At 39.4% G+C, this 26,101-nt stretch overlaps 2 protein-coding genes across 5 annotated transcripts in view; both read left to right on the top strand.

Annotated features, from left to right (window-relative positions):
• The window catches only part of REV3 (recovery protein 3), a 35,669-nt gene that overhangs the window by 2,380 nt on the left and 7,188 nt on the right, over positions 1–26,101 (top strand). The window contains exons 8-19 of one of the 4 annotated variants that reach the window (XM_088116090.1): positions 135–245; positions 381–552; positions 678–769; positions 859–1,034; positions 1,116–1,263; positions 1,451–3,080; positions 12,673–12,894; positions 13,273–13,577; positions 14,143–14,285; positions 14,432–15,023; positions 15,523–15,669; positions 16,810–17,085. In XM_088116090.1, the coding sequence (XP_087972216.1) occupies positions 135–245; positions 381–552; positions 678–769; positions 859–1,034; positions 1,116–1,263; positions 1,451–3,080; positions 12,673–12,894; positions 13,273–13,577; positions 14,143–14,285; positions 14,432–15,023; positions 15,523–15,669; positions 16,810–17,085 (4,014 nt within the window). Of the gene's footprint in view, positions 1–134; positions 246–380; positions 553–677; positions 770–858; positions 1,264–1,450; positions 3,081–12,672; positions 12,895–13,272; positions 13,578–14,142; positions 14,286–14,431; positions 15,024–15,522; positions 15,670–16,809; positions 17,086–26,101 lie in introns of those variants that run through there. The other 3 variants (XM_088116092.1, XM_088116089.1, XM_088116091.1) reach the window with 3 other exon arrangements.
• LOC124820997 (uncharacterized) lies at positions 21,670–22,444 on the top strand. The gene has a single exon (XM_047292790.2). The coding sequence runs from the start codon at positions 21,670–21,672 to the stop codon at positions 22,414–22,416; it is 747 nt and encodes a 248-aa protein (XP_047148746.1). The 3' UTR covers positions 22,417–22,444.

The raw sequence follows: 26,101 nt of genomic DNA, 5'->3' as shown, positions 1-26,101 counted from the left end.
GAACTGATAGACTGATTGTATTGCTCCATGAATGTTCAATTACGTGATTGCAGCCCAAATGAAAAATATTGTAACACATTTTTGCCTAGTTTTTCTTATGTTGTAGATATATACACTTTGTTTTGTTGTGTTAGGTTGATTACAACTTGTATGGCATGGGTCAATTGCACCTATCAAAGATGAAGTTCCGCCATCCGATACCTGACACTTTCAAGAAATTAAATATTGATGGCCAGCATACAAAGGTGTGTTGCCTTTCACATTTTTCATTTTCAAGTCCCTTTATTTTTCCTGTATTGTGTAACTAACAAATTGTTATATTTTCAATGATATATGTATGTATCCCTTATTTATATTTGATACTGTAATATTTTGATTAGGCAGATCTACTTTCTCATGCATGTCTAGAGTCAAAATATTGGATGTCTTCCACAATTCCATCTGAGTGGATATGGTTACCCACAAGCAAATCCAGTGCTTCTTTAAATGATAAGGCTCACTGTCCTAAACGCCAAAGCATCTGTGAGCTTGAAGGAGATACTTCTGTGAATGGTTTGTCTAGTTTCATGGCCATACTGACACAAACACAAATGTGCATGCACACGTTTATGCTTAAATATGTAATGGTATCTTCTGATACTGTTGTTTTCCTTACGAAGACATATCTGTTGTGGCAGAGATTCTTAATCAGCAGTTTAAAATGTATTCATCTCTCTCACAAACATGCTCAGATACCAACATGGTTCAGTCACTTGTACCAATATGGGAGGTAGCTTATCATGATTGATCTTCCTGTATCTCTGTTCTGCATGTTATTTGTTTGGGTTTTATCTAAATTAATTAGCTTAATTGTTTCAGGAACAACAGAAACGGACCGGGATTCATGAGGCTGCTATGCCTTCTGGTCCTGGCAAACCACTTCCAGAAGATGTTATGAAACTTTTCTCTGTTGGTCTGGACTTTGAGAAAAAATTTATTGAGTTATGCAGTGAAGTTGGAACCTTATTTTGTACTCCTTCTGGGAAGGAATTGAGGTTTGTATTAAGTGATTTATTATTACATGATGAAAACTTTATTTCATGTTGTGAAGCATTAAAACCCTTAAATTGTTTCAGTGAAACAGACATAATAGGGTCAGCATCACCACCTGCTACATTATGCAAAAATGCCAAATTGCAAACAGAAGGGACTGATGCCAATCTTGAAATGTTGACTATGGATGAAATTCAGTCAACTGAAATGATTGGATCGGTGGACATAAAGGCAATACCGTTTTCCATGACTTTTAAATTTATTTGTTGTTTTTCTTAAAAACAGTCCTGGAACAATATCTGAAATGAAGGCACAGGGGTGTTATATTTATCATAGCACCATTCGACCTTTGCTTTTCTTTTAAACAATATGGTCTTTAAAAATTTTCTCTTGGATTTCTGTATTTCCTGCTTTTTAGGCTGTTGATAAGGAAGCGAAAAATCTTCTTAAGTGGCTTGCAACTTCTCAAGCTGTAGAGGATATAAACTCTGATGATGATCTTGCTTATGAAACAATCTTGACTCCCTTGCTGCCTGCTGCAACAATTGATAAAGTGTTGGAGGAAGCTAATATTGCCTATGAGAGTGAGTCCCAGAAGGAGTGTCAGGATATTCTAGATTCAACTGATGATATGCTTGAGTTGGAGTTACCAAAGGAAAAGCCTTTTCTTTCCTTTGGTTACAATTGTCCTATTGAAAATCGGAAATTACCCCAAGTTGATGGTTCTAATGATGAGTTCTCAGGTCAATGTGGTAGTTTGGCTGGAACCTCTTCTCCAGCAGATATAAACAGTGAATTCAAAAGCGCCTCTGAGTACCATGTTCTGCATAGTACAGGCACGAGCACAGTTAGTAAAGATAGAAGGAATAAGAAATGGGGGTCTTTGCCTTTATCTGCAATTGATCAGGTTAATAACGATGGAGAACGAGCTACTTTACTTGTGACTCATCCAGTTGAAAGTGATATTGGAGATTCTGCTTGCTCAGATCACCTAACTATAAATGAGGTTAGCAGTAGTGCTTGTATTTTAAGGAACAAGGACAAAAATGCTTCAGATTCGAAAGAAGTACACAGATCAGTTACCTGTTCTTTGCGGGACTTGATGAGGCGAAAGCGATCCTATCGAGTTGAACAAGGTGAATACGACTCGGGAACTACTAAAAAGCTTCTTTTAGACAGGCTTGAGGAACCAGATGTATGCTTTGGGCAAAAGCAACTGGATTTAAAAACAATGGAAGTTGATGTAGAAGAAATGGAAAACCAAAAGATTTGTGAACTTGAAGTTAGCAATCATGCTAATATATTGCATGGGAAACTGCTCCTTTCAACTTGCAGTGATGGTCCTTTACACGGTAGTAGGCCAAAAGATGAATGTTTTGGTCAACATGAAATGGAAGGTATAGAAGCGAGTACAGTATTGAGGAACTGTACAAAAGGAGGTTCTGCTTTAATGCATGATGGACCAGGGCTCCATAAGCCTGAAAAATTATGTTTATTTGATTCCATAGATCAATCTGTGGCTTGCAGGGATGAAAACCTTAAGGGTGGCTTGACTTTTACAAAGCATGTAGCTTCTGATGCATATATTAAAAGTCCCTTTTTAGACACTCAGTTCAGAACAGCTGCTGTTCATGAAGTCAGAGCTCCCGAGAGCAGTCCACAACCTGATTCTTCTGCTTCAACTAGTGTGCAGAGCTCGTTCATTATTGATAGAGTGTCTGGTAAATATAATTTTGTGGATCAAAATTCTCACCAAAGCTTATCATTTGTGGAACATGATCAGATGATGTTTTGTGAGAATTCTGTGAAGAAAAGTGATGCAAATGATGTGCAAGTATTGCTTAGTGAAAAGCTGGATAATCACAAGGTGGATGGAAATTTGTTACATGAGATCATTGACTCTGAACCCACTGACCTAAAGGGTAATCACCCGAAATTAACTGAAGTAACCACAAGCAAGAACCCTCTGGTTGATAAGAATCTTGAAAGTACAACAACCTGTAATACCTATTTACATTTGGATGAAGATAGCTCTGATGAAATGACAGGTTTTAGCTTTATCCTCTTTGATCCAATTTCCTCTATTTTTCCCTTATTTGCATTTGTTTCTATTTTTTCTGTATACATTGAATTGGTTTTGGGTCTCATGGCATACCTTGTTAAAGAATTGAGCCTATCTCATCCTAGGTTATGTATTAATATTCAGGCAGCCTTTTCAATATCTTTCTGTGGGGCTTAACCTACTATTTTCTATAATGGACAGTGTGTAGCTCTTACAAAGGACACTGAGATAGGGCTTTTATGTTGATCTATTTGTGTAGAAGTCAAACCATTTAAGAGAAGTTAATAACAAGTATCCTTTCATTGACTTCGTACACTTATCATTTGGATTTAATGCTGATTTATTTGAATTTGCCACTTTGTCAAAATAAGTTCACTGGTGGATACCTGCTTTTTTGGCATTGTTTTTGCTGGAAGACAAATAGGAAGTAGTATTATGAATGCTAATATTTGATAGAAAGTCATGAGGCTAGCAAAGCTTTTGCAAACAATTATTTTGTTAATGGACTTCCTACACTTGGCATAGGAAACTTGCATATTTAAATGTTTGTCTTCATCATATATACATTTAGAGGCACACACTATCATCTTAATGAATCTAGGTGACTTGATTGACCCACCCATGAAGTAACCTTTTGCTTGGATAGTGAATTTTACAATTTTCAGGAAATTCAAATACATTAAATATGAATTACTTTCCTTTGAAATTGTTTAATATTTTCAATGTATTGTTTGGATAAGACAATTCAAATTAATTGAGTTTTAGTTTTTCTGTTTGGAAAAAGTATTTCAATTATCACCAAATACAAAAATTCTCACCAAATAACATCAGCAAAAAAATAACCACTACATACTTCAATCAAAATAATCTGGTGACACTGAAAAATAGATCCATTGACATTGGTTGACAAAAACCTAGCAAAGGACAACTTAGAAATAGTTTTGGCCTACATAGGCACAATAATGTCTGTGAAAGTTTGAGAGATGGTAAAAAATATTATTACTGTGGGTTAAAGTTTCTATTACACAGAAAAGTCCTATATAAGGAACAATGGACCAGCACCTAAAAGCCCAAAACTAAAAGTCCAATTATACAATACAATATATTTCAACACTCCCCCTCAAGTTGGACCATATAGATCATATGCACCAAGCTTGGAACATATACATTGAATCCTAGGTCCCCTTAGAGATTTGGTCATAATGTCTCCGAGTTGTTCATTAGAATTGACAAACTCAGTAACAAGTTCCTTAGTCAACAACTTCTCTCTAATAAAATGACAATCAATTTCTATATGTTTTGTTCTCTCATGAAACATGGGATTGGTGGCAATATGAAGGGCTGCTTGGTTGTCACAGTACAGTTTCAACGACTCATTTCCACAAAATTTCAACTCTTGGAGAAGTTGCTTGATCCACACAAGTTCGCATGTAGTCAAAGCCATAGATCGGTATTCAGCTTCAGCACTAGATCTAGCAACAACACTTTGTTTCTTACTTCTCCAAGATAAGGTTCCCTTCAAGTAGAACACAATATCCTGTAGTAGATCTTCGATCAATTGGAGAACCAGCCCAATCTGCATCACAATATCCTTCAATCTGAGTGCTTCCCTTGTCCTCATACAACAATCCCTGTCCTGGATTTCCTTTTATGTATCTGAGAATTCGAATCACTGCATTCCAATGGTCAACATGTGGATTCTGCATAAATTGACTCACACTCCCACTGGATAAGAAAGATCAGGTCTTGTTATTGTAAGATATATGAGTTTTCCAACCAACCTTCTATATCTCTCTGGATCTGAGAAAGGTTCACCTTGATCTCTCATTAGCTTTTGATTTGAGTCCATAGGACTATCAATAGGCTTGCAATTTGTCAAGCCTGTTTCCTCTAAAATATCAAGAGCATATTTCCTTTGTAAAATGATGACACCTTCTTTTGACTGTGCCACTTCAATACCAAGGAAGTATTTTAGACGACCCAGATCTTTAGTCTGAAAGTGGTTGAACAAATGATTCTTTAATTGAGTAATTTTAGTGTTGTCATTCCCTGTAATAACAATATCATCAACATACACCATGAGATAAACACATTTGTCAGGAGAAAAATGACCATAAAACACTGAGTGATCCGCCTCACATCGTTTCAATTCAAAATTTTGCACAACCCGACTAAATTTACCAAACCAAGCACGAGGTGATTGTTTCAAGCCATAGAGGGAATGGCGTAATTTACAAACTAACCCAGACTCCCCCTGAGCAACAAACCCAGGAGGTTGCTCCATGTATATCTCCTCTTCCAGATCACCGTGAAGAAAGGCATTTTTAATGTCCAACTGGTAAAGTGGCCAATGACGAATGGCAGCCATAGCAAGTAAAATATGAACTGTACTGGTTTTAGCCACAGGAGAAAAAGTATCACAATAATCAATGCCATAAACTTGAGTATATCCCTTAGCTACTAGATGAGCTTTTAGACGATCAATTTCACTAGTAGGACCAACCTTAATAGCATAAACCCATCGGCAGCCAACATGCTTCTTACCAGGAGGAAGAGGAACAAGGTCCCAAGTACCATTGTGGTCAAGGGCCTGCATTTCATCAACCATGGCTTGACGCCATCCAGGATGATCAAGTGCCTCAAAGATTATTAGGAGTCTTAAGGGAGGATAAGGAGGAAACAAAAGAGAAATAGGTAGAAGACAAACGATGATAACTCAAAAAATTATAAACAGGATATGGATTACGAGTAGAACGAATACCTTTTCGAAGGGCAATGGGCAAATTATCATCTGAGTCAGTAGAAGATGAGGAGGATGAAGGATCCATGGTCTGGTGAGCTGATGGAGGAGGAGATGAGTCTAGAGGATCTTCATTGTTCTGAGCTTGAGATTGTCTCTGACGCTGATATGTGAGAAGAGGTGGAGGAACAATGTCATTCACATTTTGAGTTTGAGGTATAGAAGCAGGAATAACCAAGGGATCACACAATGGTAGAGGCAACATTTGTTGAACAGATGAACGATCCTCCACAGAGGACAAGAAAAACGGTGTATCCTCAAAGAATGTGACATCAGCAGACATATAATATCTCTTTGTGGAGGGAGAATAACATTTATACCCTTTCTGAAGACGAGAATATCCCAAGAAGACACACTTAATAGCCTTTGCGGATAGCTTATCAAGACCTGGAGAAACATTATGGACAAAACATGTACACCCAAATACACGTGGGGAGATATGATATAGAGTGTCATTTGGAAAAATGACAGAATGAGGAATTTTATTCAAGAGAGGAAGAAGGCATCCGATTGATTAGAAAACAGGCAGTGAGGACTGCATTGCCCCAGTGATGTACATGAATATTAGTATTCAACATCAAGGAGCGTGCAGTTTCAATGAGATGTCTATTCTTCCTCTTTGCAATACCATTTTGTTGTGGAGTGTGAGGACATGTTGACTGATGTAAAATTCCTTGGGAAGATAAAAATGAAGAAAACGCTGAAGAAAAATATTCCTTAGCATTATCACTACGAAAGATTTTAATTGTCTTCCCAAATTGGTTCTTAATTTCATTAATAAAGGACACAAATATGGACAAAAGTTCAGATCTCTCTTTCATTAAATAAACCCAAGTACATCGAGAGAATTCATCAATGAAGGTTACAAAATAATTAAAACCAAAAGAAGTAACACGACTTGGTCCCCAAATATCAGAGTGAATAGTTGAGAAAGGAGAATTACATAGTGTCTCAGACTTTTTAGGATGAGAAGATCCAACATGTTTTCCTAATTGACACGACTCATAATCTAAGACTTGAATGTTCTTGAGACTTGGAACCATCATCTTCAACTTGGATAAACTTGGATGGCCCAACCGATCATGCAAAAGTTTTGGAGATGCAGTGGTAAAACAGGAAACTAAAGAGCTATGTTTCAAAAAATAAAGTCCTCGAGACTCGTGTCCTTCTCCAATCAGGCGACCCGTACCATGTTCCTGTATAACAAAGGAATTAGCAGTAAAGGTTACAGAACAATTTAAGGAACGAGTCAATTGGCTCAAGGAAATTAAATTGTAAGGACAATGAGGAATATACAAAACAAAATTTAAATTTAGTGAAGAAGATAAGGAAACTCTGCCAATTCCCTGAGATGTAACTTTGGATCTATTGGCAACAGTAATTAAATGAGGAATTTTCTGAGAGGACATGGAAGAAAATGAAGAAATAGTACCAGAGATATGGTCTGAGGCACCTGAGTCAAGGATCCATGGATTGTGACCTTCCATAGATTGAGATATACAGGCAGTTGACACATTGGACATGGAAGAGGATTGGTCAGGATTAGAAGATTTTCCAGACTTATACTTCAAAAATTCTTGGTATTCTTCATTTGAAATTTTGGGTTCGAGATCATCAGATTTCGAAACATGAGCGACTTTGTCAGGATATCCATGTAAGGCATAACATTTCTCTCAGTATGGCCTATCCTCTTACAATATGTGCACTGAGGACGCATACCACGGCCACCACGTCCTCCTCGGTTGCCTCTGCCTCCTCCTCTTCCTTGTGGTGCTACCATAGCTGATGTTTCAATACCACCAATTGAACTTTCATCTTTAACTAATGAAGGTACCCGAAGAAGTCGAGTAACTAAGCTGTCCATTGATGGAACTTGATCACCAGTTAACATTTGATCACGAACATGATCAAAATCTGAATGTAGACCTCTCAAAATTAAGACCATATAAAACTTATCAAGCTTCTTGTTTAGGCCTTCTAAAGAATCAGCCACAAAGAAATTCTTCAATTCTTCTACAGCAGCACGGGCCGTTCCTATGTAAGTAACCATATCATGATTGTTTTGTTTGAGGGAAGTCACTCTTTGAGTTGCATCAAAGAGATGTTGCACATCGTTAGCAAAGATATCCTGAGCTTTTCTCCAAAAGGAAGAGCACGATTTGTAAGGTCTTAAAATTTCTAAGACTTCTGGTTCAACAGATTGCCATAGGACAACACATAATTGAAAATCAAGTTTCTGCCATTGAGATTTCTCTTCTTCAGGAACGGTGGAAACATCTTGTTCAAGATGATCATGGTGTCCTTGACCAAGAAACCATAACTCCACGGAAGAAGACCAAGATAGATAGTTTTTCCAATTGAGTTTTGCAGAAGTAATGGTTGGAGTAGCAGAGAGAGACGGTGTTCCAAGCCCAGCCATTATAAAGCCAAAAGAGGGGAAAAAGGTGAGGGAAGAAACCCTAAACGGAGCAACCGTCAACGGAACAGCAAATCAGAGACCACAATACACTCAGGAGATGGAGGCGAAACGACCGGCAGTGGCACGGTGAAGATCCAACACGGGAGAGGCGGCGCGTGAAGCCCACGCGCCCGAGAGAGGTTAGAGAGAAACGGCGCGTGACGGCACGTCGAGAGACGGATGAGGCGGCGACCACCAGGGTGGGTCGCGCTCGTCGAGGCGCACCGAACCCTTAACTTCGCCGGAGAAAAGGCAGCGACGGCGGCGTCGGCGTCGGGGGAAACGACGGTGAACGACGGCGCGGTCAGTGAGCAGTGGCGAACCCTAACCAGCTCTGGATACCATGTGAAAGTTTGAGAGATGGTAAAAAATATTATTACTGTGGGTTAAAGTTTCTATTACACAGAAAAGTCCTATATAAGGAACAATGGACCAGCACCTAAAAGCCCAAAACTAAAAGTCCAATTATACAATACAATATATTTCAACAATCTCTATTAAAAAATAACTTCTATTAGCATTGGTTAGAATACCCTGATTTACACTGGCAAAAATTCGTCTTATTGAAATTGAAAGTTGACAAACCTTCCACCATGGCAACGGCCACAAACATCTCTTAGAAAAGGATGAGCTACCAAAAATTTCTTGAAAATGATCTTGCAGCTTGAAGAGTGAGGATTTTCATAAGAGTGAGAGTAGTTCATCGTAGGAAGGAAATCATGCTTTATAGGACAGTTGATTCTAGCAAGTTCATCAGCAATGGACTTAATTTGTCCCAAGAGTTCACATGTAGTCTTGTTTTTAAGAGAGTGGACATGTAGATCAATTCGGAAGCTTGTTTAGCACATGCCTTGATATGGGCAAATAAGTGATCATGAATTTGTTCTCAAACTTGATATGAGTGGATGACTCTAAGAACACGAGACAAAATGAACTTTGAGATGATCGATTGAAGCCAAGTAAGCAAGATTTGATCTTGGACTTCCCATTCTTCGTAGGCTGGATTGATTGTTCTTTAGGCATTGTTAGAATATTTATCCTGTTTATCATTATTATATTGTGTTTAGGGTTATCCTATTTATCATGATTATATTGTGTTTAGGGTTATCCTATTTATGATGTACTCTTGTATTAGTTTATTCTTATAAATAGAAGATTATGAGAGAGATCAATTAAGCCCTTGAGAATTATTTTATAGTTTCAATCTCAAGTTAGTATTAGAGCATGTTGTCTGAGTCTCTTCCTTTGTTGCCGCCAGTGGTCGGTGGTTGTCACCATCGACGGCCTTACAAAAAATTGTCTTTTTTGCAATAAGTAATTGTGTTCTTTTAGTCTCATCGTATCCAATGACGATTTTTGCTATTTTCAACTATTCGCCACTACTGTCTGCCATCGTTGTTGGTTGTCGTTCACTATTATAGTTTTGTCCAGTGACCAATGGATCTGGATCGCCTCCTCGAGCAACGACCAACCTTGCTGGTGTTGAGGCTAGTTGTCATCCAGGTGTCGCCACGCGCGCCACATCTATTTGACATCCGCCTCCGTTGTCGTCACGTTTTCTCCGGCGAAGTTAGGGGTTTTGTGCGTCTAGAGGAGCACGACCCATCCCTGGTGGTCGCTGCCTCATTTTCCTCTACACGCGTCATCATGCCAGGCTTCTTTCCGATCAATTTTGGGCGCGTGATCGTCATGCGCTGCCTTTTCGGTGTCAGAGTGACACCGCACCACCGTCGGTCGCCTCACCGGAGCCTCTTGAGTTCGTTTTTGTCCTTGTTTCTTTGGTTTAGTGGGTGTAACTCAAACCTAGGGCTTTCTCCTTTGATTGTTTTGGAAACCTAAGTCCTTTAGTTCTCTTGTTCATCATTGTCTGACTCACCAAATCACGCTGAGTCCATATTTACCCATGGTTCCTAATTTTGAAGTCATGGTATTCTAAGTTCTCTCTTAAAACACTAAAGTCAAAAATTCCCAATTTCTTGTTTTTGTTTTGGAATGGTGGAGGCACGACTGCTTCTTCATCACCCTCTTTGCATCACTTAAGTGTCACTGACATAAGTCATCCAAATTCATTCATTGATGCAGCACACAATCCAGCCATGGTTATCCTAGTGGCGTTTTGGTTTCTTCTTCTCCTTGTATGCCACCGTTGGTTTTCTTCTCCTTTGGTCACTTCAACCTGTCTTTGGAATTTCAAGGGTGATGGTGAGCCTTGCGCCTAGGTTTGGTGTTTGTGAAGGAAGCAACCCACTGTGATAACAAATCTGTGTTTTTGGATTTTGGGTATTTTCCTGGTTGGTTGTTGTTTGAGAATGTAGGGTGATGAAGGAAATTGGTAGGTGAATGTGTCTCTGAGTGCTCCACATGAGGCTTAAAGGTATGGAGATTATGGAATTGAAGACTCATGATCTCTTGGTGAATGGAAGTGAAAATGAGATGAGAGAAGTCTTCCAGAGGAAGAAATAAGAAAAAAGCTTTCTGTTTCAGCATTGTACCTCTGTTTCACCATTGTTCCTTAGCCTCCTTTCAGAATGTGTGTTTAGCTTTGCATATTGTAGCAGCTGTGGTGTTCCTGATAGCTCGTGTCATTTATTTACAAGTCTTTAAGGAGAGTCTGTGCTATCAACTGGTTAACACCAAGGAATTTCAACACAAAAGTCATGGGTTGAAGGTTTCTCATGGCATGAGGGGAAGGCTATTTCTGGCAAGATTTAGAATCTTAGTTAAACAATTTCACTAGCCCCTTGTTAGATATGTTTTTGGATGCTTTGATGAATAAAGGAGACCATCATGACCTTCCACCTTCACAGTTTGTCATCGGCGTGTTGTCATTTCCATCGTTCGCTGTGAGGGGAGTATGTTTCAACCCTTGCTGGCCCCATCAGTCAGGGTTGACAATCCCTGCAGTTTGTCTCCTTTAGCCACTACAGGCCCCATCCTTACTTGATGGCAGTTTAGTTCCTGCAGTTTGGTCGCTTTCAGCTACTACAAGCCCCATAAGTCAGTGATGACAATCTAGTCCCTGTAGTTTGTCACTTTTAGCTACTGTAAGCCCCATCCTTACTTGATGACAATCTAGTCTTTGTAGTTTGTCGTTGTTTACCAGTGTTGGCCGTCATCCACTTTTGATGGAAATCTCCTTTATCAAAGTCATCTTAGTTGAAGTTTCGTGGTTGTCCACTGTTGTCCAGTATTATTCTCCATAAGCTTCTGAGGAGTTTCTTTGGCTACGCTAGTTTGTAAGTTCAATTTGGTTTAGAGAAATTCTTTCTCGATGCTCTGAAGTATACATGCATCTTGTTCGAAGCCAAAGTTACCATGTCTATTGTCTCATTTGAAACAAGTTGATTTTGTTGGATCAAATGACCAACTTACATATGTATTGACCAAGTTCTTAAAGAGATCTCAAATTGAGTTTATTTATTCCAAGCTTGGTTCATACAATCTATAGGCTCTAGCTTGAACGGGAGTGTTACAATATTTATCCTATTTATTATCATTATATTGTATTTAGGGTTATCTTATTTATCATGTACTCTTGTATCAGTTTATTCTTATAAATAAAAGATTATGAGAGGGATCAATTAAACCCTTGAGAATTATTTTATAGTTTCAATATCAAGTGGCACGATCATCATCTAGCAGGAAGCACGGAGGAATAACTGGATTTACAACAAATTTGTGAAGTCTGTGAGTTTGTGACAGGTTCAACTTGTTTCCAATGCAGATAACTGGAATCAAGTTTTTCAGCTATAGAATTGAGAAAAAAATTGGAAGCGAATGGGAGGGAGCTTAAATTTACCATTGTGGAACAATTGCTGGCTCACAATACCGTATCAGAATTTTGATATGAGGAAAAACAGAGAAAACCTTAACAGAAATAGAACTCAATATTATTTTGCTTAATCATAAAGAATACACTACCTGAGCATATAAAGGCTGAAAAGAGTTTACACAATCATAACAAAAAACGGAAAAAAGTAACATCCATTTGAATAATTGAATGTTCACATGTACATCTCTAATGTTATACATTCCTAAAAATTTAATTTCTTTTAAAATTTCCTCTTCGAACAACATATTTTTGTCATTAAACATTCAAATTCTCTACAACAATGAATGGCCTTTTAAAAGTTTTCCATCCAAACAAACGACAATGCATTTTATGAAATTTCTACACTTGTCTTTTATCTAGCTGATACCCATGTGGTGGAGACTTGGTGATGGTTATTGATTTTAGTTTGTTATGCATCTAAGTTCTGTGGTCTTATCTTATTGTGTGTTTGATGAAACTTCACATCGGATTGTGTTTATAACTTGAAGGTGATGATCTGAATGTCTTTCTTCCGATTTCTGCAAGGAATTCTAAGAAAGGGATGGAAACTTGCAACGAGTATGTTACAAATAAAACCCTTACATCTAATGGGACAAAGGTTGCCAACACTCTCTACCAAAATGATGGCTCTCACCTTTACCTATTAACGCCTAATATTTTGCCTCCTTCTGTGGATACTGTGCATAGATGGCTACTTTGTAATGAGAGAGGTATCTACTAAACCATATGTGCATTTTGTACCTGATGAGTGATTTTTTTTTACCCATACTACTTGTTCTAGGAAATTCACTAAAGAAAAAATTGGCTTCTTATCTGAAGGGTACAATGTTTTTCTCAATTTAGTATGTAAGTTGCACACTGGAAAAATGTTGGTTTTTCTTCAGCCAGTTTTTACAGGTCAAGAATGGAGTTCTTGTCTTGGTCTGAATAGACATTGTTTTTACAGCTTATGAAAAAAAAATAATGCATACAGCTAAAATATGCAGAACTTAAACATACAACTAAGACAAATAAAACATCTTTGTACATCTATAACAATTATGACAGGGTAATACCTAGATCTGGTTATATCAATATTCTTTCATCAGGGCATATTGTTGAGCATATACATCAAGAAACAGATGCAGAGAACAAGGATGTACCTAAATGTGCTTCTGAGACTGAACCTCCTCTTAGGCCTAAGCTGCATGAAGATGCTGAATCAGAACAGAGCCCCGAATGCAATAGAGAAGGACAAACAGAAAGAGTGAAAACACTTCTTGATGACTCACAAGATACTTCTCAGATATCTGCCCCTGATGGAAAATCAATCTATACCCCTCTAAGTCAAATTGGATTTCGAGACCCTGCAAGTGTTGGCTGTGGACAGCAACTGACATTACTTAGTATAGAGGTATTGGAGATTGAACACTCCTTTTCTTTTCAAGCTAATATGTTGTAGCTTCTAAAGTTCTTTTACATCTATCAAATTTGCATGTTGAATTCTGATTTGAAGACCTTATCATAGGTATTTGGTTTTTAAAGCAACTTTTCCTGTCATTTCCTATGAACCCTTGATACGGGTTACAGTCAAACATGATGTTAATAACTCAGCCATCAGGCTGAGTTCTTTTGTTACTAGTTATTGCTATTATTAGATGCTTTATGGTGTTTATTAAATCAATTTGCTATAGTTATACTGAAAAGATTATGCCTTAATTTTTTACTATATTAATTTAATAGCAGAAGGGTACGGGTCATTGGTACATGCTTATACTAATACTTTAAGGAGGGATCAATTTTTTTTTATAATAGGATTATGGAATGTATTTGTCTTTTAGTGCTTGTTATTAAAAGGTAATGGTTTTTTGGATATGTAAGTTTTATTATCTTTGAACTATATTTTTAAATTTTAAATAAGCTTTTACTTCTTTTTAAATTAAAATCTTTATAGGTCTAAACTTGACTGTAACTTGTAGATTCTTGCAGAGTCTAGAGCAGACCTTTTACCTGATCCTCAATTTGATGGCATCAACATTATAGCTCTTGGTTTTCAGAATGACAGTGATTCTGATGTTGAAGTTCTAGTTCTTTTACACAGTAAATTCGTAACTTGTCAGAGGTGCGATGATGTCTCTTTTTATACCCATTTTCTTTCTTGATTAGTTTTCTATTGTTGACAAATTTTGTATTTTCGTAAATGCTGTATCTCTTACAGGATGATAACATTTAAAAAAATTCCTGTTCTTATTCTTCATTGGTTTGCAGAAATTTTGATGGTCTATCTGGCTCTAAAGTATTAGTCTTCACTGATGAAAAGCTATTGTTAAAAGAATTCATAAAGATTGTGTCTTCATCTGACCCAGATATTTTGATGGGTTGGGATATTCAAGGGAGTTCTCTTGGTTTTCTAGCAGAAAGAGCATCCCATCTTGGTTTGGGATTACTTAATAATCTGTCTCGCACTCCATCTGAGTCTTTGATATTTTCTGATGATATGAAAAGTTCTGAAAAAGATATCTTGGAGCTGGACATTGATGACACTCCTAGTCTAGATTGTTGTGTGCCAGAAAATTCAATAATCGAGGATGAATGGGGACGGACACATGCTAGTGGAGTTCATGTAGGAGGTAGAATTGTTCTTAATGTATGGCGATTGATCCGTGGAGAAGTTAAGTTGAACTTATATTCAGTTGAATCTGTAGCTGAATCTGTATTGAGGCGGAAAATTCCTTCGTTTCACCACAAAGTGCTGACAAAGTGGTTTTCAAGTGGTCCTGGACGAGCAAGATATCGGTGTATCAAATATGTGATCGAGAGAGTAAAGCTGAACCTTGAGATATTAAACCAACTTGATATGGTAAGGTAGCATTATAGGCTTATTGTCAAAATAAGCATTTTCTTAACTAATGTTTCAGTGCTTGTTATGGCTACAAATATTACCTGAATCTAGTCATATTTGGGTGCATTGAAATCTCAAAAACATGTTTGCAGTTATTTACGCATGCTTTTGAAGTTTCTCACAAGTTATTTTAAGCTTCTCTCTTTAAATAGAGTAATAGATGTGTTCAAAGAGAGAGAGGAAATGAAAAACTTATGGTGAATGTGTTTCTCAAACAAGCTTTTACTCAGTCAAATACGGAGAATAACCATTACTACCGTCATCATAAATGTACATACAAAATCTCATGATATTTCCTTATTTGCGATATTGCTAACAAGGTCATTCATCCATATTGTTCATGCAAGCCCATGTGTGCTTGGATTCCTTAATTAGATTTGTACTGCTTTAACTAACATTTACATTTTCTTCTCTAATTTGTTAGCTTTCCTTATTTTTGATTATTTTTCTTCTGCAGGTGAATCGAACATCAGAACTTGCTCGTGTCTTTGGCATAGAGTTTTTCTCTGTTCTCTCTCGAGGATCACAATACCGTGTTGAATCCATGTTTCTGAGGTTGGCCCATACACAAAACTACCTTGCTATCTCACCTGGAAATCAACAGGTTCTCACAAGGTTCCCTTATTATTTCCTTTATATTTGTATATGACTAATTATGATGTTGAATGTTTGTAATGATATCATAAACCAAGCCTAACGAGATTTTATAGAAGTGCTGTCCAGACTCCAATGTATCATGCTCTCTCCTTGCGGGGTCTGGGGAAAGTAAATGTACGCAGCCTTACCTTTGCTAGCAGAGTGGCTAATTTTAGAATTTGAACCTGAGACCTCTATACCACAAGACAGCAACCTGACTGTAGCTCCCTAAAGCATAATAAGATTGTATACTGTGACACTAGTCTGGAAGTCTTGTCCTTATCTTGACAGTGTTGGGTTAAACTCTCTAACATTTTCAATTGTCCACCATCCTTCTAACGTGATTTCGTTTTTCATTTGTGATATATGTTTTTGCAGGATTCAGTTATTTAACATTTCATGCCATTTTTTATTTATTTATTTTAGATGATGTTGTTATAACTAAGAAATCTTATTTGATAAACTGGTTTTCTTTGACACAAGGAAGAAGGAGATCTCAAAACTAAAAATATACAAGTTTTAATAAGATGTTCAAACAGAATTTCACCAACCTTTCCTCTGCTGCCACAGCCAACTCTCCCATCAATACTCTCCCATCAATACTCTCCCAAGCTTTTCCTTCCCCACCCGTACCCAAACAAAAAACACTCATAATTTAAAGAGGGGGAGGAGGGAGGTTCTTCAATTTTATCATTCATAGCATAGCCTGCATGTCTACTACTAATATTGAATGCAACAGAGGACAACCATGTTGAAACCTGTCATTTTCTCTCCTCATTTTTCTAATTTCTTTTCTGTTATTTTAGTTATTAGAAAGGAGATTGGGTGTGATAAAGAAAAAAAATAGCAATAAAATGTTCTTAGGAGGGTTTTGTATTCAGTGCATCACGAGGTTACTTATCCAATAATTTTCTTAATATGTTTTTATCTCTATCTACATTTGTTTCACTTATTCACCATTGAAAACAGTTTTGGGAGGCATTGCTGTTCAACTTATCAAGGTGTCCCTTGTATTTTTGTTATTACGAGGCTTCCTTTGTGGTCTTTTTAATGCTTGTTTTCATCACCAGTACCTACGGGTTTAATAAATAATTTTTGTATCATCTAGGTTGCTTCTCAACCTGCTATGGAGTGCCTTCCTCTAGTAATGGAACCAGAATCTGGATTTTATTCAGATCCTGTTGTTGTGCTTGACTTCCAGTCTTTATATCCATCCATGATAATTGCATACAATCTTTGCTTCTGCACTTGTCTGGGTAAAGTTGTGGGATCAAAGGCTAATACACTTGGGGTTAGTCCCTTCTCACCAGAGCAACATGTTCTGCAGGAGTTAAAGGATCAAATCTTGCTCACTCCAAATGGTGTTATGTTTGTACCTTCCAAGGTGATTCAGTTAATATTTTTTTTCCTATTCTCTAGCTCCTTTTGTATTTTGAAGTCCTAATATTAATGGAACTGAATGAATTCAATAGATTTGACAACTGCAAATTGTGGGGCTAGTTTCTCCTTAGCTGATCAGTGTATTCACTCAATCTATTATTTTTGATAGGATATAAGTAATAGGTTATAATGGGTTTAAGATAGAAGGAAGAGGAAAAGAGACGGCAGTTAGGAGGGAAGAGTTGTTTGACAATTAGTTAGTTAGTGGGAAGGAGAAGAGAGACTTTATAAATAGGGTAGGTGTTCTGTACAGGAGGGGGGATGATTTTTGTATTCATTTGAGTATAGACAGGAACAATTCTCCTGTGGAGAGGGATTAGGCTCCCTGGCTTTTGCCATTTGTGTACACTGTTTGGATAGTTAATACAAAATCCCATTCTTTTTTCAGTGTGATTTCATTGTTGTGAGTGTGTGAGTAGCTGTCTAGGTTGGGTTTTATATCCAGAAACCTAACAAATTGGTCTGACCCGCCGAATCATCAAGGGAGTGCTGCCCGATTACCCTTAGGAGAGGATGGTCGGATCAAAGCTTGCGGATCAAGAAGTGATCAAGAAAGGGTGGTAGTGTGGAAGGAACAAACAATTCCTTGGAGAGAAGGACCAACAAACAAAAAATGAGCAGGACAAAACCAAAAATGAGCATGGCAGAATGGAGAAGAAATACGCCAGAAATGTGGCAGGAAACCAGAGAACTCTTGTGAGTTCTTGGAGGAAGGGTGTGGAACCAGGAAAAAGGATTGGAAGGCAGTCCAGGGTCTGTAGATGAAGATCAACATTCTGTTAAGGAGAATCGGAGAAGGAGAAGAGAGAGCTTGGAGGAGGAACTGGATGAAGACCGAGGAGACGCCCAACCTAATTGGGTAAAAAGGGTAGATGATAGGCAGTGGAAAGTGTATGAGAGGAGAAAGAGGAATTAATATCCTAACTGTTTTAACAGTGTGATTTCATTGTTGTGAGTGTGTGAGTAGCTGTTTGGGTTGGGTTTTGTTAGAATAATTACTGCTACATATCATCATTAAGGCTAGTCTGCTAGACTTGTAATGAGTAGTACCTAGTTCTGTACCTAGAGGTCTATGCAGACTCTTGGTGTTCCATGTACTCTTACCTTTTTCAATATATATAGAAGATAATGAGAGGGATCTGTTAAGCCCTCAAGAATATATTTTTTATCAGTTTTAATCTCAAGTTGGTATCAGAGTAGGTTCATCCTGCTCTGGTTTCTGTCCTGGGTTGTCTACCAGCATTGTCATTGTTGTTCGCATCTGTCCGGTGCCCTTTGTCACTGTCCGCGGTTGTCTTCTCACTACTTGCAGCTGTCAACTGCAGTTTAAAGCTCTTCAACTTGGTTCTCTGCCATCTCACATCTGTTCGCCGCTGTCCGTCGCCGTCCGCCGTCACTGTTCTGTCCGACGACCACTGGATCTGGTTCGTCTCTCCACACGACGACCACCCCCACCGGTGCCGGAGTCTGAATCTCCTCCACGCTCCGCCACGCGCAGCTTCTTTGTGCGTTGCGAACAGGCACATACTGTTCACGCGCCGCCCTCTGCTCGTTGGAAGGTCACCGTGTCGCCTCCATAGCTGTCGCCTGGGCCTCCTCTCTCTGTTCTGACCCTCAAAACCCGGCTTCAGTGAAGTCCAGGAGCTCCCCTTGAAGAAACCCTCTCAGTCTTTATTCCTCACTGTTGTGTTTTTTTTCTTTCTCCTTTTTTCATCAAGAATGGCGTCTGGAAGTGTTCTTTCTTTCTTTGGAAGTCCCTCCATTACTTTCGAAAAGCTAAACGGAAAGAATTATCTGTCTTGGTCTGCTGCCGTGGAAATGTGGTTCCTTGGTCAAGGACATTATGACCACCTTGAAGGGGATGGAAGCGAAGTATCTTCTGAAAAAGTTGAACAATGGAAACAAGCATATTTCCAATTGTGTGCCCTATTGTGGCAATCTGTGGAACCCCGACTTTTGATATCTCTTAGAGCCTTCAAAACATGTCACTTTTTTTGGAAGAGGGGGGATGATTTTTGTATTCATTTGAGTATAGGCAGGAACAATTGTCTTGTGGAGGATGACTAGGCTCCCTGGCTTTTGCCATTTGTGTACACTGTTTGAATAGTTAATGCAGAAACCCATTCTTTTTACAATGTTATTTCATTGTTGTGAGTGTGTGTGTAGCTGTCTGGGATGGGTTTCTGTTAGGAATAAAATAGGAGAGAAGTAAGGGCCAAATGGTAAGAGGAGAGAAGTAAGGGCTGAACGGGTAAGAGGAGAGAAGTAAGGGCCGAACGGGTAAGAGGAGAGAAGTAAGGGCTGAACGTTATATATGCTAATATCGAACGGTGGGGAAGAGAGGTCGAACGCTAGCTAAACGGAGAGGAGAAGAAAGGCTGAGGAAAGCTAGACCGAACGATATTAACCGTTAAAGGCCGAACGGTTGTTTCAGTTAGGAAGGAATGCGGGAATGAGATATTATAATGCGGCACTATAAATAATCTTCTTTGATTTCTGTTCAGGGAGGGAATTCATTTTGAGTGTAGACTGGGCATATTTGCCCGTGGAGGAAGATAGGCTTCCTTTGGGGAGATTACACTTGTAATTTTCATTACTTTACAGAATCAATAATACATACATACATACATACTTTCATTTCTGTTGATCTAGTGTTTGAGTGAGAAGAGAGCATAGATTTAGGTTACTCGCATAAAGTAACCTAACAATTGGTCCGACGTGCCAGATCCAAATCGGGGGAGAGCAAGATGGAAGGGAAGTTACATGCATTGGAGAACCGAATCGAAGGGAGGATGAGCGCGTTGGAGCTTGCGGGAGAAGAATTGAAGGCAAACAATATGGGCATTTGCCAAGACTTGAAAGAGCTTACGCGAGTGGTAGAGAGGTTGGCGCGAAATTTAGAACGAAATTCGGAAGGAAGTCAAGAGTCCATTAATGACAACCGGCGGAGAAGAGAGAGCTTGGAGGAAGAATTGGAGGACGACCAGGGAGATGCACCACCTAATTGGGTGAAACAGGTAGAATTACCCACTTTCGAAGGGCTCGATTCGATGGGATTGATTGCTCGAGCGGAGAAATTCTTCGAGATCCAAAGGGTAGCAGAAAAGGAGAAACTCCGATTGGCCGTTGTCTGCATGGAAGGTAGCGCCAACTACTGGTTTAGGTTTTGGAAGACGAAGGTAACGGAGCCTAAGTGGGAAGGATTTTGTGATGCTGTGGTGCGGCGGTTCGGTGGGAGAGAGCGGGGAACTGTGTTAAAAAAATTATCATCGCTGCAACAACGAGGGTCTGTGGAGGATTATGTGCAGGAGTTTGAGATGCTAGTCGCCCAAACAAGAGGAGTGACGGAGGCGCAATTGATGGGTTATTTTGTCGCAGGGCTACAGAATGACATTCGTAGCCAGATCAGACCTCACAATCCTGAAGACTTACTCACGACAATGGAGGTGGCGAGGGATGTAGAGGAAGTCGGCAGGAGCCCAAAAACGAATAGCGGGACAATGAACAAAAGTAATATAGGGTGGAGCAGGTATCAGGGAGGATCAGGAACGTTGGCCAGATCTGAACCGTTCAAGGGGGCACAGAGTAGGACAAACGCTTCAGAAAATTTAAGTGAGCCGAAGAAGGAAAGCATTGGATGCACGACAACTGCAAGAACTGGTAACAATTACCAGGGCGATACCAAAGAGCGTGGAGTAAGGAATCTACCTTACCCAGAATATATTAAGAGGAGGGAAAAAGGCTAATGCTTCCACTGCAGCGATCCATACAGTCTGGGGCATCGTTGTCCAGAGAGGAGTATGAGGGTGACCATTCTAGCGGAAGACGAGGAGGAAGAAGAAGGGGACAACGAGGAGTTGTCCATGATTTCGGCAAGAGGGCTCACTCCATCGAACATGTTGAAATTGCAAGGATGGGTGCAAGGGAGAAGAGTCCTAGTATTAATTGACAGTGGCACGAGCCACAGTTTTATTTCAAACCGACTGGTGGAGGAATTGGGATTGGAAATAAGAGGGACACCACCTTACAAGGTGAGTCTGGGGGATGGGCAGAAAAAATAGCACATGGGTGTTGTACGGGGTTCCACTGGTTATGGAAGGACTGGAAGTGAAAGAGAAATTCTACCTCTTTGACTTGGGAGGAGTAGATGTAATATTAGGGGTGGCATGGCTAGCAAGGCTGGGAGAAATTAAGGTAAATTAGGGAGAACTTACGATGCGATTTGAGTCAGAAGAAAAAGAAGTAGAAATTCAGGGGGATCCAACATTGACACGTGGTTACTCCTGAGGCAATGTTAAAAGAGAGGGAGATAGAAACCATGACTTTAGTTTGGAGCTTAAGCCAAGCAGAAGTGACTAAGGGAGACTGGGAAGCAGAGAGATTGGCACCAGAATAGGAAGCAGGGTTGCAACAGATTCTGGCAGATTTCGAGGGGGTGTTTCGAGAACCCCAGGGGCTGTCGCTTGAGAGGAAAATAGACCATCGAATCACATTGAAGGAAGATAGACTTCAAATTCAAATTAACTCAATGCAGTTTGTGCGTGCAATGGAGGTGCTGTACACGAAACTCCATGACAAGTACACCGAAGTCAAGACTAAGAAACTATCTGATTTGGAACACATTAATGAAGAACAACTTAAATTCATCAACTGCTTGTCCGCTGCAGAAGAGGTAATAGAGCACTTGAAGATCGAGAAGGAAGAGCTTCTTGGACAAGTCAATGATTTGAGAGTTGAGCTCTCTTCGCTAAAGGCTACCAAAGACAACCAGTTAGCGGACTATAATATAATTTTGAGGAAGGAAAGCCACAAAAATGAAACTCTTTCTGAAGAAGTGGAGAAATTACAAGAGCTTTGCCAAAAAGGAGCATATCATGATTTGAATAATAGTAGAAGGATCATAGTTGTAGATGACCAATTTAAGGCTAAGTCTAACAGATCATATGTAAGAACGACTACAAAACGTATAAGACAAAATGCTTTGAAGGACGAAGCAAGGTTTATATCTTTTGAAAATGATCAAGTTAATTCTGTTGAGAAAGAGTCCATGCACACTGCCTGCAAGGAGACAGCATTTGGTATGTCGTTGGAGTGCGGTAGCAAGGCTTATGTTCTATTAGGCCTCGATTTACAAGAAACTGGCCATGGTGACTGGCTTATTCTAGTTCTTTTTGAATATGCACTGGGAATGAAATTTTTCACTTACTGTCAAACTGGACGGATTTGCCTTTCTGCAATACGTCTATCAAGTGGCTACTCCTTCAATTTATCATGAATTTGCAAAGCCCCTGAAAAATGCTACAGCAAAGGAACCAGCAGCAGCAAGGGGAGGAGATACCCAAGTCTTAATACAATGGCAGCAAGGTGGATTGGAGGACGTCACCTGGGAAGAGGAGCATTAAGTCAAATAACAGTTTCCTGACTTCAACCTTGAGGACAAGGTTGATTTTGAGGGGTGGAGTAATGTTAGGAATTGTGAAATAGTAGAGAAGATTAGGAGAAATCTCCCTTATGTGTTTAGCATACACATAGGGTAGTTTATTTATAATGTAAGATAAGGGTTAAACCCTAAATACAGAATGGGCTAAGCCCAATTAACATAAACACACAACTTAACATCTAACACTCCCCCTCAAGCTGGAGCATATAAATCATATGTTCCAAGCTTGTTACAAAGATAGTCAATTCTAGGTCCTCGTAAGGACTTGGTGAATATGTCTGCTAACTGGTTGCTTGAGTTAACGTACTCAGTCTTGATATCTCCGGATATGATTTTTTCTTTAATAAAATGACAATCAACTTCAATGTGCTTGGTTCTCTCATGGAAGACAAGGTTAGAGCTAATATGAAGAGCAGCTTGATTATCACATATAAGTGTCATGTGAGTGACATCTCCAAATTTCAATTCACTAAGTAATTGTTTAAGCCACACAAGCTCGCAAGTAGCAGATGCCATAGCTCTATATTTTGCTTCTGCGCTGGACCTTGCCACAACACTTTGCTTCTTACTTTTCCAAGATATCAGGTTGCCACCAATAGAGACATAATATCCAGAACTAGACCTCCTATCAGAAGGGGAACCAGCCCAATCAGCATCTGAATAGCAAACGATTTTTGTATCGTTGTTAGGGCCATATAGCAAACCTTTTCTAGGTGATCCTTTAATATACTTCAGTATGCGAACAACTGCATCCCAATGTTCTTCACATGGGGAGTTTAGAAATTGACTCACCACACTAACTGTAAAGGAAATGTCAGGACGCGTAACAGTATGATAGTTTAATTTACCAACTAATCTTCTGTACCGTTCAGGATCTGAGAAAGGCTCCCCCTGATTTGGTAGGAGTTTGATGTTAGGGTCCATAGGTGTCTCAACAGATTTACAGTTCATTAACCCTGTTTCCTCCAAGATGTCTAACACATACTTCCTCTGAGATATGATAATACCATCATTGGATTGTGCTACTTCAATACCCAAAATGTACCGGAGTTTGCCAAGATCTTTGGTCTGAAAATGGTGACAAAGGTGTTGTTTCATCTGAGAGATGCCGAGATAGTCACATTCTGTGAGAACAATATCATCGACATATACTATTAAGTAAATACATCCAGCACTTGAGTGGTGATAGAACACTGAATGATCCGCTTCACTGCGAGACATACCAAATTGTTGAACAACACAACTAAATTTACCAAACCAGGCCCGAGGAGACTGTTTTAGGCCATATAAGGATTTGCGAAGACGACATACCAATCCAAATGACTCCCCCTGAGCAACAAAGCCAGGCGGTTGCTCCATATAAATTTCTTTATGCAAATCACCATTTAGGAAAGCATTTTTGACATCAAGTTGGTAAAGAGGCCATTGTTGAAGAGCGGCCATGGCAATGAATAGGCGAACAAAGGTCATTTTTGCCACTGGAGAAAAAGTATCACCATAATCCAAACCAAAAATCTGTGTGTAGCCTTTGGCAACCAGTCGAGCTTTCAGACGATCAATTGTGCCATAAGGGCCAACCTTGATAGCATACACCCACCTGCAACCAACAACAGACTTTCCAGATGGTAATTGGACAAGCTCCCAAGTTCCACTTTTTTGTAAAGCACTTAATTCATCCAGCATAGCTTGACGCCAACCAGGATGAGTTAAGGCATCACCCACAGATTTAGGAATTGACACAGAAGAAATGGATGAGAGACAAGTGTAAAAAGATGGAGATAATCTGTGGTAACTAAGAACAGTATAATGGGGGGAAGGGTTACGGGTAGAGCGTATACCTTTACGGAGGGCAATAGGCAAGTCAGACTCATTTGCTGGAGCCGGAGGAGACATAGGAGGCAGCACTGGAAGTGAGTCATGAGGGAGACGATTGCGGCGACTATAAACCTGAAGGGGTGGTGGTGAAGGACGATCCTATGGTGAACGAGAGTCTAAAGAAGGAGGAGACAAAATGGGTGGAGCATCACCAGGAGGATCACAGATAAGAGGAATATCAACAGTAACAGGGAGAGGTACAGAACTAGATGATAGATGTGTAAAGTAAAAAGAAGATTCATCAAAAGTGACATCAGCAAAGATAAAATGACGATTGAGGGAAGGGAAAAAACACTTATAGTCCTTTTGTGACCGTGGAAATCCTAAGAAGACACATTTGTGAGACCTAGGAGATAACTTATCAAGACCAGGACTAAAATCATGAACAAAACATGTAGACCCAAAAACTCTAAGAGGTAATGGATGTAGAGGGTCTTGAGGAAATAAGATAGAATGAGGGATTTTGTTATCTAGGACGGAAGATGGCATGCGGTTGATAAGATAACATGTCGTGAGAACAACATCACCCCAAAAACGTGAGGGTACTTGACCATGAATGAGAAGGGTACGAGTTGTTTCAATAAGGTGTCTATTCTTGCGCTCAGCCACCCATTTTGTTGAGGGGTATAGGCACATGAGGTTTGGTGAAGAATGCCATGAGAAGCCATGAAATGTTTAAACGGTTGAGAAAGGTATTCACGGCCATTATCATTGCGTAAAGTGCGAATAGAAACCCCAAACTGAGTTTTTATTTCATTGAAAAAAGATTGAAAAATAGAAAACAACTCAGAACGATTCTTCATGAGAAACAACCAAGTACATCTGGAATAGTCATCAATAAAGGTAACAAAATACTGAAATCCTAAAGTTGACTTAACACGACTAGGTCCCCAAATATCAGAATGAACCAATGAAAAGGGGGATGACGCTCGTTGTGAAACACTACGAGGAAAGGAACTACGAGTATGTTTACCTAACTGACAAGACTCACATGACAAACTTGATAATTTCGACAGACTCGGAACAAGTTGCTGCAGTTTGGCAAGACTGGGATGACCTAACTGAGCATGAAGAAGGGATGATGACTCCATGATTACGCCAGCATGTGGAGAAGGGCTGAGATGATATAGGCCATGAGACTCACATCTTGTGTCAATCATGTGTTTCGAACTCCGGTCCTGCAACCAAACAGAATCTTTTGTAAATGAAATAACACAATTAAGGGAACGAGTTAGACGACTTATGGACAATAAGTTAAAAGGAGACCCAGGGACATAAAGTACATTATCAATGGATATGGACGGAAAAATATGAACAGTACCAATACCATGAGATGAGACTCTAGACCCATCAGCCATCGTTACTGAGGGTAAATTATTCGGACATGACAAGGAAGAAAACAAGTACTTGTTACCAGTGATATGATCGGTGGCGCCTGAGTCAAGGACCCAAATCCGAGAGAGTGAGTCAGACCAACAAAAGGAGTACCTGTGCGTATAACAGAAGCAGATGTAGTGGAACTAGAGTGCTGACGGTCCTCATACCATCTGAGAAATTCCTGAAAGAGTACAGGGTTATTTATGGTATTTGATGAAGTAGGATGGTCTGCAGACGATGATCGGGGAGGACGTCCATGAAGCGCATA

This window comes from Vigna umbellata, chromosome 5 (genome assembly GCF_029865625.1).
Source record: "Vigna umbellata cultivar VRB3 chromosome 5, Vumbellata_1.0, whole genome shotgun sequence".
Taxonomy (NCBI): domain Eukaryota; kingdom Viridiplantae; phylum Streptophyta; class Magnoliopsida; order Fabales; family Fabaceae; genus Vigna; species Vigna umbellata.
This window is presented reverse-complemented; position numbering and strand designations above follow the sequence as displayed.